This window comes from Protobothrops mucrosquamatus, unplaced genomic scaffold (genome assembly GCF_001527695.2).
Source record: "Protobothrops mucrosquamatus isolate PMUCROS unplaced genomic scaffold, P.Mucros_1.0 scaffold5868, whole genome shotgun sequence".
Taxonomy (NCBI): Eukaryota; Metazoa; Chordata; class Lepidosauria; order Squamata; family Viperidae; genus Protobothrops; species Protobothrops mucrosquamatus.
This window is the reverse complement of record NW_015391711.1, coordinates 27,835-44,883: the sequence shown is the minus strand read 5'-3', so window position 1 is coordinate 44,883 and position 17,049 is coordinate 27,835. Positions and strand designations below refer to the sequence as shown.

The window sequence follows — 17,049 nt, the reverse complement described above, 5'->3', positions numbered from 1 at the left end:
CAGAGATATTAGTATGACAGGTGGATGAGAATTTTATTTGCTGGAATTTCTAGGGATTGATGTATCAGAGGTTTTTCTTACTGTTGTGCAAATGATGAGAACAGGGGGAAGAGCTAATTTGTCAAAGAGATACTGTCCAGTATAGTGATCCCCAACCTTTTGGGCCCCAAGGACTGGTTTTATTTTTCCATGGACCTGGTGGGGGTGGGGGGAGTGATTTTGTGCTGTACATAGCTGCTGTATATGCAAAGATGAAGCTTTGCTTGCTTGTACTGTCCAGTTCCTAACGGGCCACAGACTGGTACCAGTCTGCAGTCCAGGAATTGGGGAGCTCTGGTCTAACACATGGGTTAGATGGTCCCATTCCTGATCTCACTGCCATTGATCTTCATCTTTTTAGATAATTTGAATTAGCAGCAATTGTCACAAATTCCAAAATTGTGCAATGAACATAACACCCCAAAGGAAACAACAAATGGATGAGAATCATTCACAAATAAGAACAATTTGCAAATTAGCAATAGTTTCTTTATGGCAATCAACTTCATAAACCCATTTTTCCCTATACCCTTTTGTCTTTGATTGATTGCCTCAACCATAATATAATTTTAATTGTGTAAATTAACTGCTCCAGAAATTACATTGTAGGAAGTTGCATTTTTAAAAAAACCAAAATCAAAACAATCAGCCCAGTGGGATTCCTTCATTATAGTATAGCTATAAAATATAGCAATCACAACAGCATTTGGACTTATATACCACTTCTCTGTGCTTTACAGCCCTCTCTAAGCAGTTTACAGAGTCAGCATGTTGAGAACTGAGATGAATCAGTTTCATAATGAAAATGGTGGTATATTAAAGCTGCAGTGATATTATACCCCTAAGTCTCAGCAAGCATTTTTGAGTAGAAATGCATTGGCTTGTGCTGTGATTCTATTACTTACCTATAAATGTTGGGGGGCAATTTGTACCACTGAATATGTGGAGGAGGATAGCCAGTTACTTCACATTGGAGACCACTGGAAATGTTGGTCAATGCTGTAATTTTTGGTGTAGCTAAAAAGCAAATGCAAAGGAGCCAGTAAAGACAGTAAACACCAGCATATTTTCTTCATTTCAAATCTCATTAGCTGTACGAAAATGGTAGCACACTGAAAAATGGAAATTGCAGCAAATCAGATTAATAGCATGCTCTTTGCAACTTAGCTCCCCATCACCTTTTTTATACAGTGGCATAAAGTCAATTATTTTTCCATCTGAGTGAATTGACTCAATTATGACTAGGAAAAGTTACTTCCGATAAGAATTCAGGATTACTTCCAGGACAATATCCACAGTAATAAAATATGAATTTTTGGAAGAAGTATAGCTGGTGTTCATTTTGCCACAAAAAAGAAGATAATTTCCTTTTGCTTACCTACCCTGAGATCTGATATAGTTACGGGCAACCATGGACATGTTTTGTTTTAAGGATAACTGGATTTCCCTTAGAAAGACTTTGTGTGGCTTTTGAGTTTTCTAGCACTCTAGATTGGAAACTGTCAGCCTTTCCAGAAACACCAGACATGTAGCACGGCCAGAAGAACTAATTCTAAACTACTTGTAAGTTTACTGTACATCTCAAATCTCCCCCTGCCCCCCCAATCTCCTTTGCAGCCAAGAAACTAGGGTGGGTCCCTTCTGAGCTGCTTGCCCTATCCACATTCTGCTGCTTCTCTTTTATCTCACCACTTATCTATCCATCTCCTTGGCTGCATCTGTGATTCCCAAAGTCATTCCCACATGTCATTACAAAAAATGAGTAGCACAGGACATACTTTTCACGGAGACGTAAAAATGAATGGATGCATTGGCTTCCCCATTGTCTGCAAAAAATATATATTCGCCACTGTTTTTTTCCTTCATCGAATTCACCCTGAGTGTATTGTTGTGTCTATCAAAAGAGAGAGCAAATATGCATGTAAAAATGTTAAGAAGCGATTGTAATACAAGATCTCCATAGCGACAGATTATTATTTTGTGAGCTTTATTTTGTGGTATGCTAGCTTTCAAAAATATATTGAATAGAAATAGGAAAGAAAACATCATTCAAATCATGTCTAAGACAGTTATCAAACAACCTTCTCATCTGTCACTATTCAATACAGGGCACACTATATTGAAAATTGCAGCAGCTTCTTCCTGGTAGATCTAATTGGTAGAGTCAAAACTGGCTGGAGAAGTAAGTCCTGGGAATATCTGGCAAGCCATGGATAACATTTGTAGTTTAAAACTGGTACTTTAATTAGAGAAGAAAACCAGATGGCAAATAATGCAGGGACTGTGAAACTGATGGAGTTGAAACTATACATTTTGAACCAGCTGTAGTTTCTAAATATTCTTTAACAGCAGTCTCCTGTAAAGTGGATTGCCTTGGTCCAACTAGATGATAATGACAGCATGAGTAGCTAAGTCCTCTGAAGGAATGGAAAATACCACCTAGCTTTTACCTTTGATGACCAAAAACCATGTGGCCAATGTTTGTGGGCTTTCCTGATGGGTTTACATGTATCCATCTATACGTTGAAGGTCTAGGATACGCGTCAATGAGCACATGAAGGTTCAGGTTTTGATGCATGTTCATCTCCTGAATTCTGTTCTGTAATGTGGACAAACGCAGATATCCTTTCTCTGGAAAGCAAAGTAGGATGTTAATCTCTAAGGAAGTGAAGGTAGAAAGCTATTTCCTTGAGGAAAATAACTTGATTCTTAGTAGATTTGTTCATCACATGCATAATGATGATGATCACTGAGGAGTCCAGCAGCAAAACAGCACATTCCAAAGCAAAAATAAAGTACTTAAAGCTGTCCCCACCTTTCAGCTACTCAGGAATGACCAATGAGCCTGTTTCGATTGCAGAGGGTCATTTTGAAGGGTAGACCAAACCCAACTAATTCCTGCAGTATTCACAAGGAGCAGCCATGATGCTACATGATGCACTATTGCATGCCCATGATCCATTACCTGCCACAGCCAATAGTTACTTTTGTATGCAGAATTTAAAAATCCCACAGGAAGGACTTCGTTCAATTCATTATCTCCATTCTGGTGGCTTTGAAATACATGGGATTATTATTTCCACAATCCCATATGATTGATTGGGCCACTACAACTGGAAGGCACCCTGTTAGGGAAAGCTGATTTAAAGAATTCTGATCTGATCTTTAACCCTGAAAGTGATTTACAAGGTGGCTTACAAAATCCAGTAGACAGACAATTGATGGTCTTACAAAAGAAGCAAACATGAACATGAACTGATGAAAGGACCGGGACAGAATACTAACTTCATGTTTCTGGAGTTGGGATGGGAGTGTCTGAGCCAGGGGTGTCAAACTCAATTTCATTGAGGGCTGCATCAGCATTGTGGTTGCCCTCGGGGGGGGGGGCGGCCTACTGGGTGGGCATGGATGGAGTGAGTGTGGCCTACTGGGTGGGCATGGCCAGCTCTACATCGTTCGCATCAAGGGTGCCTGGGGGGGGCTGGGCAGGAGTGGGACAGATCTGAGGGTCTCTGGCAGAAGGGGGTGGGACTAGGGCAAGCGCCAAGGCATGGTCCATTTCTTCATTCCTCACAAAGGGTGACACCTCCCCAGCATGCACCCAGGGGTTGGGGCCGACACAGCAGTGGCTGGTTCCTTGCTGTTTCTAGATGGCCAGTGTAGCTAAGACTGAATGTGTTTCAGCATAGATGGCCACCACAAAATTGTACATTGGCTCCCAGCTGGCCTGGGCCAGGGTCAAGGTAGTGGGGGCCGTTCCCTCACTGTTTCCAGGATGGCTTTGCGGGCCATATGAAACCACTTCACCGGCTGCATCCGGCCCCGGGGCCTTGTTTGACATGTCTGATCTAAGCTTTTGATTTCTTTTAGGTGTATCTGGAAGGTAGAAAAATTGGTCATAAATGTGTTGAACTTATGCACTGATACTGGATTTTATGGACAAAATTTGATAGGAGCAAGGTAGTTGAATTACCCCAGAAACTTGCCATTCAAAATGCTGGAGAGATGAATGGAAATATGGGATGTGGGAAAACAAGATATCTATGTCCTTAAAACATCCATTTTTGAAAGTATTATAAATTTTATTCTATCTTGAATTTTAAAAGAGAATAGAAAGCAATGCTACATTTCATCTGAAAACTTTGCAGTAGTTATACTAATTAATCTGAAGTACCTGGGAATTTTCATATTTTATAGTTGTATATTTTTCCTGAGCCATGAAGAAAAATTCTTATATAACACATTTGTATTTTAGAAAATATTAAGAATTTCTGTCTTTATCATGTAACTTCCTTACTGAGAGACTATCATACTAAATAGTAGACAACCTTTGATAATTCTTCTCATGCAGGTTTGATCATTCTTTTCATATACTGTTTGATAATTCTTCTCTGGAAAAAGTTCAGAGAAGAACAACTAAGATGATCAAAGGCCCGGAGACTAAAACATATCAAGAATGGCTGCAGGACTTGGGTTTGGCTAGTCTAAAGAAAAGAGGAAATAGGGGTGACATGATAGCAGTATTCCAGTATTTGAGGGGCTGCCTCAAATACTGTAATATTGGGTCAAATTATTCTCCAAAGCACCAGATGGCAGGACAAGAAATAATGGTTGGAAACTGATCAAAGAGAGAAGCAACCTGGAATTAAGGAGAAACGTCTGCATTAGCAGGGCGCTGGACTAGAAGACCTCCAAGGTCCCTTCTATTCTATTCTATTCTATTCTATTCTATTCTATTCTATTCTATTCCATTCCATTCCATTCCATTCCATTCCATTCCATTCCATTCTATTCCATTCCATTCCATTCCATTCCATTCCATTCCATTCTATTCTATTCTATTCTATTCTATTCTATTCTATTCTATTCTCATGCACTGTGTTTATTCATTTCTGATTGATTTAACTGATATTCCATATTTCTGTTCATAAAAACCCTCCAGTCAGCTAACACAATGTAAAAACTCCACAGAAACAGAATGAAAACAACCTCATTAATAAACTGGAATGGTGTTTTGGATACACAAAGCCTATTTTTATTGGTGAGGGGAAGAAGGTTTTCCTTGTAATTTCACCTACCTAGTACCTGGAGAGTAACCGAAGCATTTACAACTGTTTGAGAAATTTCCCCAAGACAAGTATATTTTCCACCGTCTTGTAACTGCACTGCTGGAATGAATACGGTAAAATCAGTTGTGTATGACTGAGCTAATCCAGTATCAATTTCCATCTCATTCGTGCTGGCCTGTGGTAAGAAAAGGCAGATGTTTTTGTGCTGATTTGGAGATAGGAGCTCTTTGTCCCCATTATCTCCAATTAAACCTTTTCCAGACTGTAGGGCTTTTCCGTGAACAGGGCTGGTCCTCCACTTATATTTTGTTAACCCCAATTGTTTATGTTAATTAGTGCTTCAGATATATTTCAGATTATGCTAGTTCCTAAACAACAGGCTATGAAATAATGGTTTCACATCTGTATTAGTTAAATATAAAAATATACTGAAGTATAAATTGTTTTACAAGCTAATTAAAGTATGTAGAAAGCAAAGAAAGCAAAGACATAAGATTCATCAGTACATCCCTTTGATAAATAAATATCCTTTGGTTCCTTCTACCTCTATTGGAAATGACTGAGGTTTGTGTTCACACAATAAGGCAGTTTGAAGATTCGAGACACTCGGAAATTGTTAAAAAACAACCTGGATTAAATGATCAGGATGCAAAAGCAAATCAATCTGGAGAGCTGCAAGTTTAATGCACAGTTGAAGCAGCCTTCTTCAATTTGATTGCCTCAAGACTACAACTCCCATCGCCCGAGCCAGCCAATAGCCTCATGATGCCTGGACCTAGCCATGATGATGCCAAAATGATGACACATGTGTCATTTTGCAAACTCTGCCATTTTCTAATTGTGTCACAATATTCCACCCAAATATCTAAGGAGCAGAGTTTTCATTGTGACATTGCAGCACATATTAAATCATCAGATACTCATGAATGACTTGTTGGTTATGGATGTTTAGACATTGTCATTCAACAGCTCTGGAAGACAGGTCTAAGTCCTTGAATGAATGGGCTCATATAAGCCACAAGAATCTCTGAGTTCATGCAAGACAATCAATACAAGCTAAGGCTCACATCAAAAACTCTTAGAAATGGCTTACGTTTGCAGTAGGGGGACAGATCCATTTGCCATGATATTCAGAAGAGTGATATTGTACTCTGCAGGAAATGTTGAAAGGTTCTCCTTGTAACCGCACTTGGTCCTTTATTCCTTCAACAGTAACTGTTAAAGGCTGAAGGTTGTCTGAAAAAGTCAGAAAAGTCTGTTAAATACACACTGAGCTAGAAAGGCTTGTCAGTACAAGAAACCTAACATCTTCATCTTTTCTTATGCTTCCCTTTGCTATTTCTGCCTAATGATGGGACATTGTTTTAAGCTTCTGACCCTTTCAGCATCTTTTCCAGCAACATTTTGACACAAGGGATTAAGACGTTATCCCAGTTTTTCATGGAGGGGATGTGTGTCCCCATTTTAACCCAAATTATTTCAAACCAGTTTGGCAGTGACAGTAAAGAACAACTAATGTACTGAAGCAGCTATTCATTGTTCTGCCAATTTAGACAATTGTTCTTTGTTGATTGATATTGATCCAGCATTGCACAGCAGAATGAATATATAAAATTTGGAATCAACCTCTCCACGTTGAAAAAACGAACAACATGCACTGGAGCACTTTTTCTAACTGCTGCCAGAACACCTGTCCCAAAAGGCTTGTAAACACATGTTCAAGTAGTTACAAAAGAGCAGTTCCAACCTACCATAAATAGAAAGGATAAGTCTGGGTGAAATCACCCACTGTCCTTGAACCTGGGCTTTACACTCATAGGACCCTTTATCACTCAGGTCTACTTTGTGAATCCATATTCCTTCCTTAGGTCTGAATGAGACTTCTGAGTCAACTGGAGAAGAGTCTTTAAGGAGGGTCATGTTGCCTGTGAATCTTGGGTTGGCAATCAGGCACGGAAGCAAGGCATCCCTGCCCCTTTCCACAGAATAATATACATTCTGAAGGCCACACCACACAGAGTCAGGATCTGTAGAAGAAATATGTTAGGAATCCATATGGTAGCTTAGCATGCCTAGAAAAAACAGCTGAAAGCAATCTAAAATAAGGTTGTGGTGACTTGGTGGTGAGAGCAAAATCTCTGAGCTCAGGTATTCTCTGTCAGTAGAGGCCTCTCTCTCTCTCTCTCTCTCTCTCTCTCTCTCTCTCTCTCTCTCTCTCTCTCTCTCTCTCTCTCTCTCTCTCTCTCTCTCTCTCTCTCTCTCTCTCTCTCTCTCTCTCTCTCTCTCTCTCTCTGTGTGTGTGTGTGTGTGTGATAATTTTTGTTTATGAGATATATTTTTTGCCTGAACCCAGCATACACTAGACAATGTACAGATATTAATTATAATAGAAGTAATAACAGGATCCACTCTGGGCCGGTCACCGGGACCAGAGGTTTAGTCTTCTGAGCTTTTGGACTCTTGCTGGAGCCCATCCTCAGGGAACTGCTCTCTCACATTCTGGGGACCCAGATTGGATCCTGCAACATTATCCTGGGATAGGGATATTTGCCTTCATTCGTAAAAATAATAACAATGCATATAGTAGCCAATCGATATCAAGTAGCTTGGTGTTGACTCCATTAATATCTGTAAAGTCAGTCTTGTCTCAGGAGGGCATTCCTCTCATTGTGCATCATGGTAGGAAAGGATCTTCAGCAGGACTCTGTCTCCCTCATTGAATAAATAGGCCCTAAATTGGTCCCAGGCTCCAAGACTTACAGGGCTTTATATGTGATAACTTGCACCTTCAACCATGCTCAGAAATGCACAGGTAACAATTTCAAAGCAGTAGTGCAATGTAGCAGTAATGCATTTTGCGGCTGTTAAAGTCTCTGTGTGGTCTTCAAGGGCAAATCTTTTGCCCATGACCACCATTTGCTCACCCAGCAGGAGCTGTGAATCCAGACTCATTTATTATATGCCATCAAGTCAGTTTTGACTCTTAAAAAACACATCAGTGCTGTATATTTTCCCTAGGACGATTTGCTTGGCAACCTCATCCTTCAGATCTTCCAGTTGTGAATCAAAAAGGACTCCCAAACTGCAGGTATATTCTCCTAGGGACACAATCTGGCCAAGAGTCAAGATTGATAATCTCCTAGGATTGTAGACATCTGAATTAACAACTGACTCTTTTGCTTGAAGGGATTCCATTCCATGAGTCATCCAAATGAGCTAATTTCTCATGGTGGAACTGGACAAATTTGCAGCAGGGATTTCCCATGATTGCTTTGTTTCAAATGTGAAAAAATATTGGTATAGTTAAGCCTTACTGAAAAAAATTACTTTCAAAGGGAGTCAGTTTCTAATCCTGCTGGCCTAAGTTTTTCGTCTCCCACCAAGTGCCTTTGCCACCTGATGGAGAAAGACCCTAACATATCCTCAGCAGGCTTAACACTCCACACTTTACAACCCTTCCATCCTCTGTAAAAACACTGACAGCTGACAATGGATGGGGAACACAATCCATCTACTCCCCTAATTCTCAGTCACTGTTTACTTATGCATGTGCAATGATTTATTTCCAAAGCATATGACAGATAATAAGGAGAAATCTGGTTACCTGTCACAGCCACATATATAGTTCTAATCCCCTCTTCTGGCTTGTTGATATAAGCACACTGGTAGCTTCCCATCTGGTTGCAACTAGCCTCTGGCACGTAGAGGGTGCCATTGTCATACATGATCACGGTGGACCCATTCTGGATACCGATCCACTCAACAGGGAAATTCCCTGAGCAAAGTAATTTGACTGAGTCTCCTAGCTTCACTCTCAGAATGTCAAGATTAGGGTAGATGGTGGGAGAAGCTGAGCCTAAAATAAAGAAAAAGAATATTATTTTTTGTTATCTTCCAATTCTTCATTCTGAGAAACATTTTTTAAAAAAGTGAGTCAGGGTGGCTGGAATGCTATTGCTTTGTACTCTCTCTCTCTCTCTCTCTCTCTCTCTCTCTCTCTCTCTCTCTCTCTCTCTCTCTCTCTCTCTCTCTCTCNAGAGAGAGAGAGAGAGAGAGAGAGAGAGAGAGAGAGAGAGAGAGAGAGAGAGAGAGAGAGAGACGATTTGGCTGCCCTTCTCACAATAGTGATTCTGGATAGCAAACAAAGATTAAAAAAAAGTTAGAAACAACACACCATAATTCCCTAGGTAAATGATCTAATCCTAAAATGACATTAAGAACCAAGCTTGCTTACCCTTCTGGGGTAAAGCCAAGTCTTCAGATTCTTATAAAAGGCTAAAAGGATCAGGGCTATCTGAATCTCTGCACCACAAGTCTATAGAAGGCTATAGAAGGCTTCCCTTCTGCACTCTACATCAACTCACTATCCTTTGTAAGTTCTCTCATAGCAGTTCTGGTTTGAAATTAAAGACAGAGGGAATCACAAAATAATATTGTCTGCTCATGGTTGCTGGGCCCCAGCTGGCCTTAATCTTTTACCAAAGAAAGCCATGGTTATTTTTGGTATTCTTCCAGTGGATGGAGCCACAATCTCATGCCTTTTTGTGACAGTTACATAACCAACCATGATACCCTATTCAGTTCTACAATCCAGCTTCTCTCTTCCTTTTCTTAGTCCCACAATGAAAAACCAACTGTATGTCCTTTTTTGCCGTGCATAACTAACCCTTAGTAAACTGGAGTCCATACCTAGAGAATTCAGTGGGTGTAAAGGAAATGTCACTTCATTATTCATTGTGCATTTTATTCAAAGTAGTCCTCGACTTACAACTACAATTGGGACCAGAACTTCCATTGCTACGCAAGGCAGTTGCTAATTGAGTCAAACCCAATTTTACAACCTTTTTTTGCCACAGTTATTAAGCAAATCACTGCAGTTGCTAAGTAAATCACACAAGGTCATTAAGCGAAGTCAGCTTCTCCCTTTGAGTTTGCTAGTCGAAGCTGGCTGATAAGGTTGCAAATGACAGTCAGCAATAGCAACAGCTCTTAAGACTTACATACCTCTCCATAGTGCTTTACCGCACTCTCGGAGCAGTTTACCAATGTCACACATATTGCCCCCAACAATCTGGGTCCTCATTTTACCGACCTGGGAAGGATGGAAGGCTGAGTCAACCTTGAGCCGGTCAGGATCGAACTCCTGGCAGTGGGCAGAGTTAGCCTGCAATACTGCATTCTAACTACTGCACCAACAGGGCTACTGGTGAATCACTGAAGTTGTCACATAAACCACACAAGGCCATTCAGTGAATCCAACTTCCCCCTTTGAGTTTGCTTGTCGAAGCTGGCTGATAAGGTTGCAAATGGCAACCGTGTAACCATGAAAAGCTGCAACTGTAGTAAATACACGCCGTCACCAAGCTCCTGACTTTTGATCACGTTACCATAGGGATGAGGTGATATTCATAAGTATGAGGACCAGTTGTCCCTTTTTTTGGTGCCACTGTAACTTCAAACGGTCACTACGTAAATGGTTGTAAGTCAAGGACCTGTGCAGCCTCTGCAGTGTCTAGCCTCCACTTTTGTTTTCCTTCTTGATCTGCCCTTTTCATCCAAGATCAACAAAGAAATCTTTATTTTTGAATGTTGGAGCAATTTTCTGCAGTCAAACTGAGTTCAGAAAAGCCTTCTCTTTAGGGGTTCTGGCAATCACCCTTCTTTGAGGCACCCCCTTCTTTTTCCTAGAACACAATGTTTCTCTCCCTTTGGGGTGAAACTCACCTTCTTCTCCAGCCTTTTTCTGCCACTTGGGCCATTTCCCTTTCCGGTAAGAGAAAAAAACCTTTCTGTTCCCCCATTGACCTCTCTGGAGCCTTAGCCAGCCAGCTGGTCTCTTTGTAGACAGAATGCTCTCAGATATAATTTGTTTTTGCAGTTTTACAGTGAAACAGAGGGTTCTCTTTGCTCAGATAATTTTTTGTTGTTGTTCCCATTTGGGATTTCTGCTCATATATTTTCGATATATCTGGTCCAAATTCAGGCTTTCTTGAACAGTTGTGTTTGTTTCATACAGACAGAGACATCAGAAAGAAAACAACTAAGTTTGAAATAACTTCATTGCTTTCAGCAGACTTCTTAAATTGCGACTTTGGCTCTGGTGGTCTGAGTGGTGTATGTGTGTTAGCCTACATTCTTAAAGAGAACATTATTTCAGACATATAGATGGAGCCTATGGTTCTGAATGGAATTAAAAAAAAAACCTTTCACATTTCTCATACGTGTGCAGACTTTCTCTATTTGGGCTTATTATTATTATTTATTGAATTTATATACCGCCCTATCTCTCTTACGGGACTCAGGGCGGTGAACAGGCGATAATAAAAACCACGATAAATATACACAAGTTTCTGTTCAAAAATCAAATTAAATAACAGGCCTGCTCTAAAAGTACCCCATACAAAACCCCCACTAAAACATAATCAAACTACGCCAGGCCGGCCGCACGGAATAGATGGGCCTTCAGGGCTCAGCGAAAAAGGCGCAGGTCCGCAACTGTACATAGGTCGGGGGGTAGGTCATTCCAGAGGGCAGGAGCTGCCACAGAGAAGGCTCTCCCCCTGGGGGTCGCCAGCCGGCATTGTCTGGCCGACGGCACCCTAAGGAGTGTCCAGAGAATCTTTGTATTTCCATAACTTGGCAAAGCTCAAACATTTCTGAAAAAGGGCTTTATGTTCCTAATCTTTCAAACATAAAAAGTGTCTGGTGCACATAATTTTGTACATAGGTATCTTTGCTGCTTGCAGTTGTTGGGCAAATGTAAATAGAAATAATCCATAAAAAAAATACAAGTCCCAATCGCCTATTTTATTTCTCTACATTTATTGGCAGCTAGATTAAGCTCATGAATATGCATGAAATAAACATATTTGTTTTGAAAGAATATTTTATAAGTAAACAGAACATTCCAATGCAAAATTAAGAAAGAGCAAGAAAGAAATAGGAAGTTCCCTTTATCTCTCAAGCACAGCGACTCCTTTAACGATTTACAGGCCAGTGAGAAACAGACCCAGGGACAGTCTGTGAAGACCCTTCCCCTTATCTAAGTCTTGCTATTTGCCCTGGTGTTCAAAACAGGGGCAAAGAGATGCTGCACATGCTAATTGGGGCAGGCAAAGGGTGAGAGACTTATAACTGATGGCTATACCGGCCCTTTTCCTTTGTAAGTCTGGATATCCCCACTCCCCAGGACTAGGGGAGTGTCCAGATAGCAGGACTAGAGGACAACTCTAGGATAACCTTGGTCAAAAGCTGAACAGATTTCATTTGCTTGATAATGAGAGATGGATCAATGGGGAATCAAGAAAAAATAGTTCTTTATTATTGTTGTTGTTAATATTATTATTATTATTATATAATAATAATAATAATAATAATAATAGTAGTAGTAATAGTAATAGTAATAATAGTAATAAGAATAAAGTTGGAAGAGACATTCAAGTCTGTCCAGATCCTCCTGTATCTTAAGCCTGTCTTCTGGAGTGTTGGCTATTCCTGCCAGCTTGGTGTCGTCTGCAAATTTGATGAGTTTTTCATCTATCCCCTCGTCCAAATTGTTGATGAAGATGTTGAAGAGCACTGGACCCAGAACAGAGCCCTGGGGCACCCCATTACACACTTCCCTCCATGTAGATGATGATGATGATGATGATGATGATGATGATGATGATGATGATGATGATGATGATGATGATGATGATGATGATGATGATTATTATTATTATTATTATTATTATTATTATTATTATTATTATTATTATTATTATTCCATGGTGACACAATGGTTAGAATGCAGTATTTCAGGCAAACTCTGCTCACAGTCACAAATTTGATCCTGAGCGGTTCAAGGTTGACTCAGCCTTCTGTCCTTCCAAGATTGGTAAAATGAGGACCCAGATTGTTGGGGGCAATATGCTGACATTGTAAACCCTCAGAGAGTGCTGTAAAGCACTCCCCTCCCCTTAACCTTTCTGGCTCCAGGGATCTGTCTTCCATGTTCTGGGGGTGGGCTTGACTGGGGAATTCTGCGACTTGAAATCCACATATCTTAAAGTGGCCAAGTTTGAACAACATTGTTTTAAGGAACAATGTCCCATAAAAAGATAAAGAAAGGAAAAGTGGAATTATGTATGGAGCATTAAGAAGGAAACAAAATATCAGATTCCAAAATATCAATGACAGCCTTCAATGACTTTCACGGAGGAAGCAAAAGGGAAAAAAGGCTTCAAGTTTTAGAAGATCCATAAAACTATTCTCTCCCCCAACTTTTTTTTTTTTTTGCAACATCAGTGATTTCTTTTGACTGCCACATATATTTTTAAGGGAAAGATGGGGAAGTGAGAAATATTTCTGTGAGTCAGATCTGCTGAGGAAGGCATCAGAGATATAGTCCCTTTCAGCAACAGAGGAAACACATTGAGACTGGTGGTCTATGTCCCTCTTCTGTGGTTGTCTCCCCTGCCTCATCCTCCCCTCCCCATTTTAGCTCTTCAATTTTGCTGTTCTTTCACTTCTGCTTTTTAGTATTTGATTGGGGGAGCAAGTGGAGTGGGATGGCAGCCCCCAAAATGAATTCTGCTAATACTTCAGGGGGAGGGCTCCCCTTAGATTTCAGCTCTTAGTTTGTGATATTTCCTTTTTATGTTTTTATAACCTTTTTTAAACAGTTGAAACTTTTTATTATTTATGTCTATATCAAACTTTGACGTTACATTCCGACATGTCCCAAGCTTCTTTGACAAGAAGTAGAGAAATAAAACACAAAAGTAACAATTGTTTATATATATATACAGTATATATATAAAGAATGATTAAGCATGAGCATTGACCAATGTGTAAGCTCTGATTCACATAGTGTCAAAGAGGACATCAAAATTCCCTAGTTTAAGTTCTGCAAAAACAAAACTTCTCAGAGTGTCATGGCTGCTATCCAATGAAATAAATTTGGTTTTAAAGTGAGTATTCTCGCTTAACTGTTGAGCCAATCCCAGTGAGCTCAATGGATTGAGATGAAGCTGGCCTATTGATTGAGCCTGTTGAAATATGCTGATGGATTAATAAAGAAATACTTTGGTATTTCTGAAACAGGATATAAACTTGGGTGAGGCTTTTGGAGCAGTGATAACTAGAACAGAATCATGTCCCCTGTCTTGGAGAAAACATACATTAATGCGAATGTTACAACTCCTTTATCATCTTGATAATCTGTTTGTGTCTTGCTAGAACTAGGTCAATGTTAACTGTACTATTTGATGACCTATAAAATGGAAAAAAAAAGCTTGAATAAAAAATACCCGTTCTGATAATTGAGCGAAAATGTCCAGTTTTGGTTGCCATGATGTAAAAAAGATGTTGAGACTCTAGAAAGAGTACAGAGAAGAGCAACAAAGATGATTAGGGGACTGGAGGCTAAAACATATGATGAATGGTCGCTGGAATTGGGTATGTCTAGTCTAACAAAGAGAAGGACTAGGGCTGATGTGATAGCAGTCTTCCAATATCTAAGAGGCTGCCAATATAGAAGTGGGGGTCAACCTATTTTCTAAAGTACCTGAAGATAGGACCAAAAGTAAAGATGGAAACTAATCAAGGAAAAAACCAACTTAGAACTAAGGATAAATTTCCCGATAGTTAGAATAATTAATTAGTGGAACAACTTGCCTCCAAGATATGGGTGCTCCAATACTGGAGGTTTTTAAGAAGAGATTGGACAACCATTTGTTTGAAATGGTATAGGGTTGTCTGCTTGAGCAGGAGGTTGGACTAGAAGACCTCCAAGATCCCTTCCCAATTATGTTATTCTGCTATTCTGTTTTATATGGCTAACTGATTATGCTTGGTTGGTATCTTTGAGCTGGAATATTAATTAAATGTCTTTGCAAGTAACACTTCTCTGCTTTCAGCTTTTGTTTGCCCTTCAGCCTGCTGAAAGCAACATAGAATCATAGCATTGGAAGGGATCTTGGAGGTCTAATCCAACTCCCTGCCCATTGCAAGAATCCTCCTACTGCCCTGGACATATGGCTGTCCAGTCTTTTCTTACAAACTTCCAGTGATGGAACAGTAAAAAAATTCTTATCTTTGGATGCTCTGGAGAATAAATCCACATTGTCTGCCCTGTGTCATCCTTTAATGGTTTGGACGTCAAGAACCAATGAGTCGAAGTTTTATTGTGAGACTTGAAATAATTTCCTGAGCTACTAAGGTATTGAACAGCCTGCTATGGATGTTCCAATCGACGTGTGCCTGCAATTTTTTAACAGCCTGCTCTTCCATGCTCAGCATCCATTTTGTATTGTGGCAACCAAAACTAGGCACAGTATAGGTAGTCCTCACTTACTGGCCATAGTTGGGACTGGCAACTGCATTACTAAGTGATGCGGTGCATAAAGTGAAATGTCTCGTGACTGCGCTGATTTATGGTGTCTGATTCAGACAAATTGCAAGGAGACAAATTTTGGTTGACCATTTAGAAACATTTCCTAATTGCAAGAACTGTTCCAGAATGGAATAGAAATTTACTTCTCATCTTCTTCTACCACTGTTCTAGGTATCATTTTTGGTGTTACATGTCCTAAACAGTCACCAACTGAGAGAGGCTTCCAGAAAGAGATGGCTTAGGAGGGGATGAACAATACTGTTCAGCATCTAATTTGCCTCTCATTATCAATTATATATCAGATTATTTCACAGAACAGCTTGCTAGAACACTGGAAAATTTCCCTTTGGAAACCAATTTGATCCAATAGGCATCTGGGGTGGACCATCTGAATATGGTCCTGCAGAAATCATGGGTGACTAACAATTGCAACTTGATCAAGGCATGATCTGACCATGGCAATGAACTACTAGAAATCTCCTTCATTTTCACATCATCTAACATCTTATTTGAGACAAAAACAAGGTCCAATAAATGAACACCTATACGTGTTGGGTTCAAGATTACTTGAGATACATCTATGATTGTTACGGAGTACCTAAATTCCTGATCCAGGATTCCTAGATCCAGATCTTTCAACACCAAAAGTTGTGGGTTCTCTGCCAATATTTCAGAGATCGATTCCCTGGGGTTCCAAGTTTGACTTAATTTGGAATTATCTTAGTTGTCTTAATGGCATTGTCTTGATTTGGAAATATATACCAGTATGTGATGGTGACCACACTAATAATCAGCTTTGTTTTATTTCCATGATACAATCACAGTCAATTCTGATATATCTCTATGACAACCGCATATTCATTTTTTGGTTTTTATATTCATTGGGATCAGTGTGACAAGAAATGACAAGCAGAACACAGATGATGCTCAGGAGAAGGATACCGGAATATTTTGCATAATTTAAAATTACTTTATCCCAGATTAAAACTACAAATAGTTGGTAGAATTCTAATCAAATCTTTAAAAATAATCTATTCAGACAAGAATTTAAACATAGATCATACTTATTCATATAAACTGATACATGATTAACAAGGCACAATTCTCAAATTTCCATATTTCAATAATAAAATATTAAAAATAATTAAAAATAATAATTATTAAAAATAATCACCCTATTTGCTAACTGTCAAAAAAAATAGTAAGAAAAAGTAATTGTATAGTAATTGATATTGAAGTATGACTTTATGAAACCAAAACTGGTATAGATTGTTGACCCTAAATTTATAAATTAATCGTGGCACAAAACATTTAGTATTACTCAATGTTTAATAACCCAGGAGCATCTTGAAAGTTGAAAGAAGCGCAAAGGCAAATCCATTATATAAAATTTTACAACAAGGAATAATCAGAACCCTAAACGGTACCTAGACATTCAGCTATTTCAAGTCTTATTTCTTTGCCTATTTATTTTGCCAAGGAACACTTAATTCATTTTGTACAGAAGATTCCATGGATTGTTCAAAAAGACCTACTGGTCATCTTGGTAAACTGAAATGGAAC

The 17,049-nt window shown here is 39.4% G+C and overlaps 1 protein-coding gene across 1 annotated transcript in view; it reads right to left on the bottom strand.

Annotated features, from left to right (window-relative positions):
• Positions 1-6,186: 6,186 nt before the first annotated feature.
• The window catches only part of LOC107299984 (macrophage colony-stimulating factor 1 receptor-like), a 17,040-nt gene continuing 6,177 nt past the window's right edge, over positions 6,187-17,049 (bottom strand). The window contains exons 2-4 of the mRNA XM_015829331.1: positions 8,713-8,964; positions 6,860-7,135; positions 6,187-6,344 (exon numbers count right to left, since the gene is read on the bottom strand). Coding sequence (XP_015684817.1) covers positions 6,187-6,344; positions 6,860-7,135; positions 8,713-8,964 — 686 coding nt within the window. The remainder of the gene's footprint in view (positions 6,345-6,859; positions 7,136-8,712; positions 8,965-17,049) is intronic.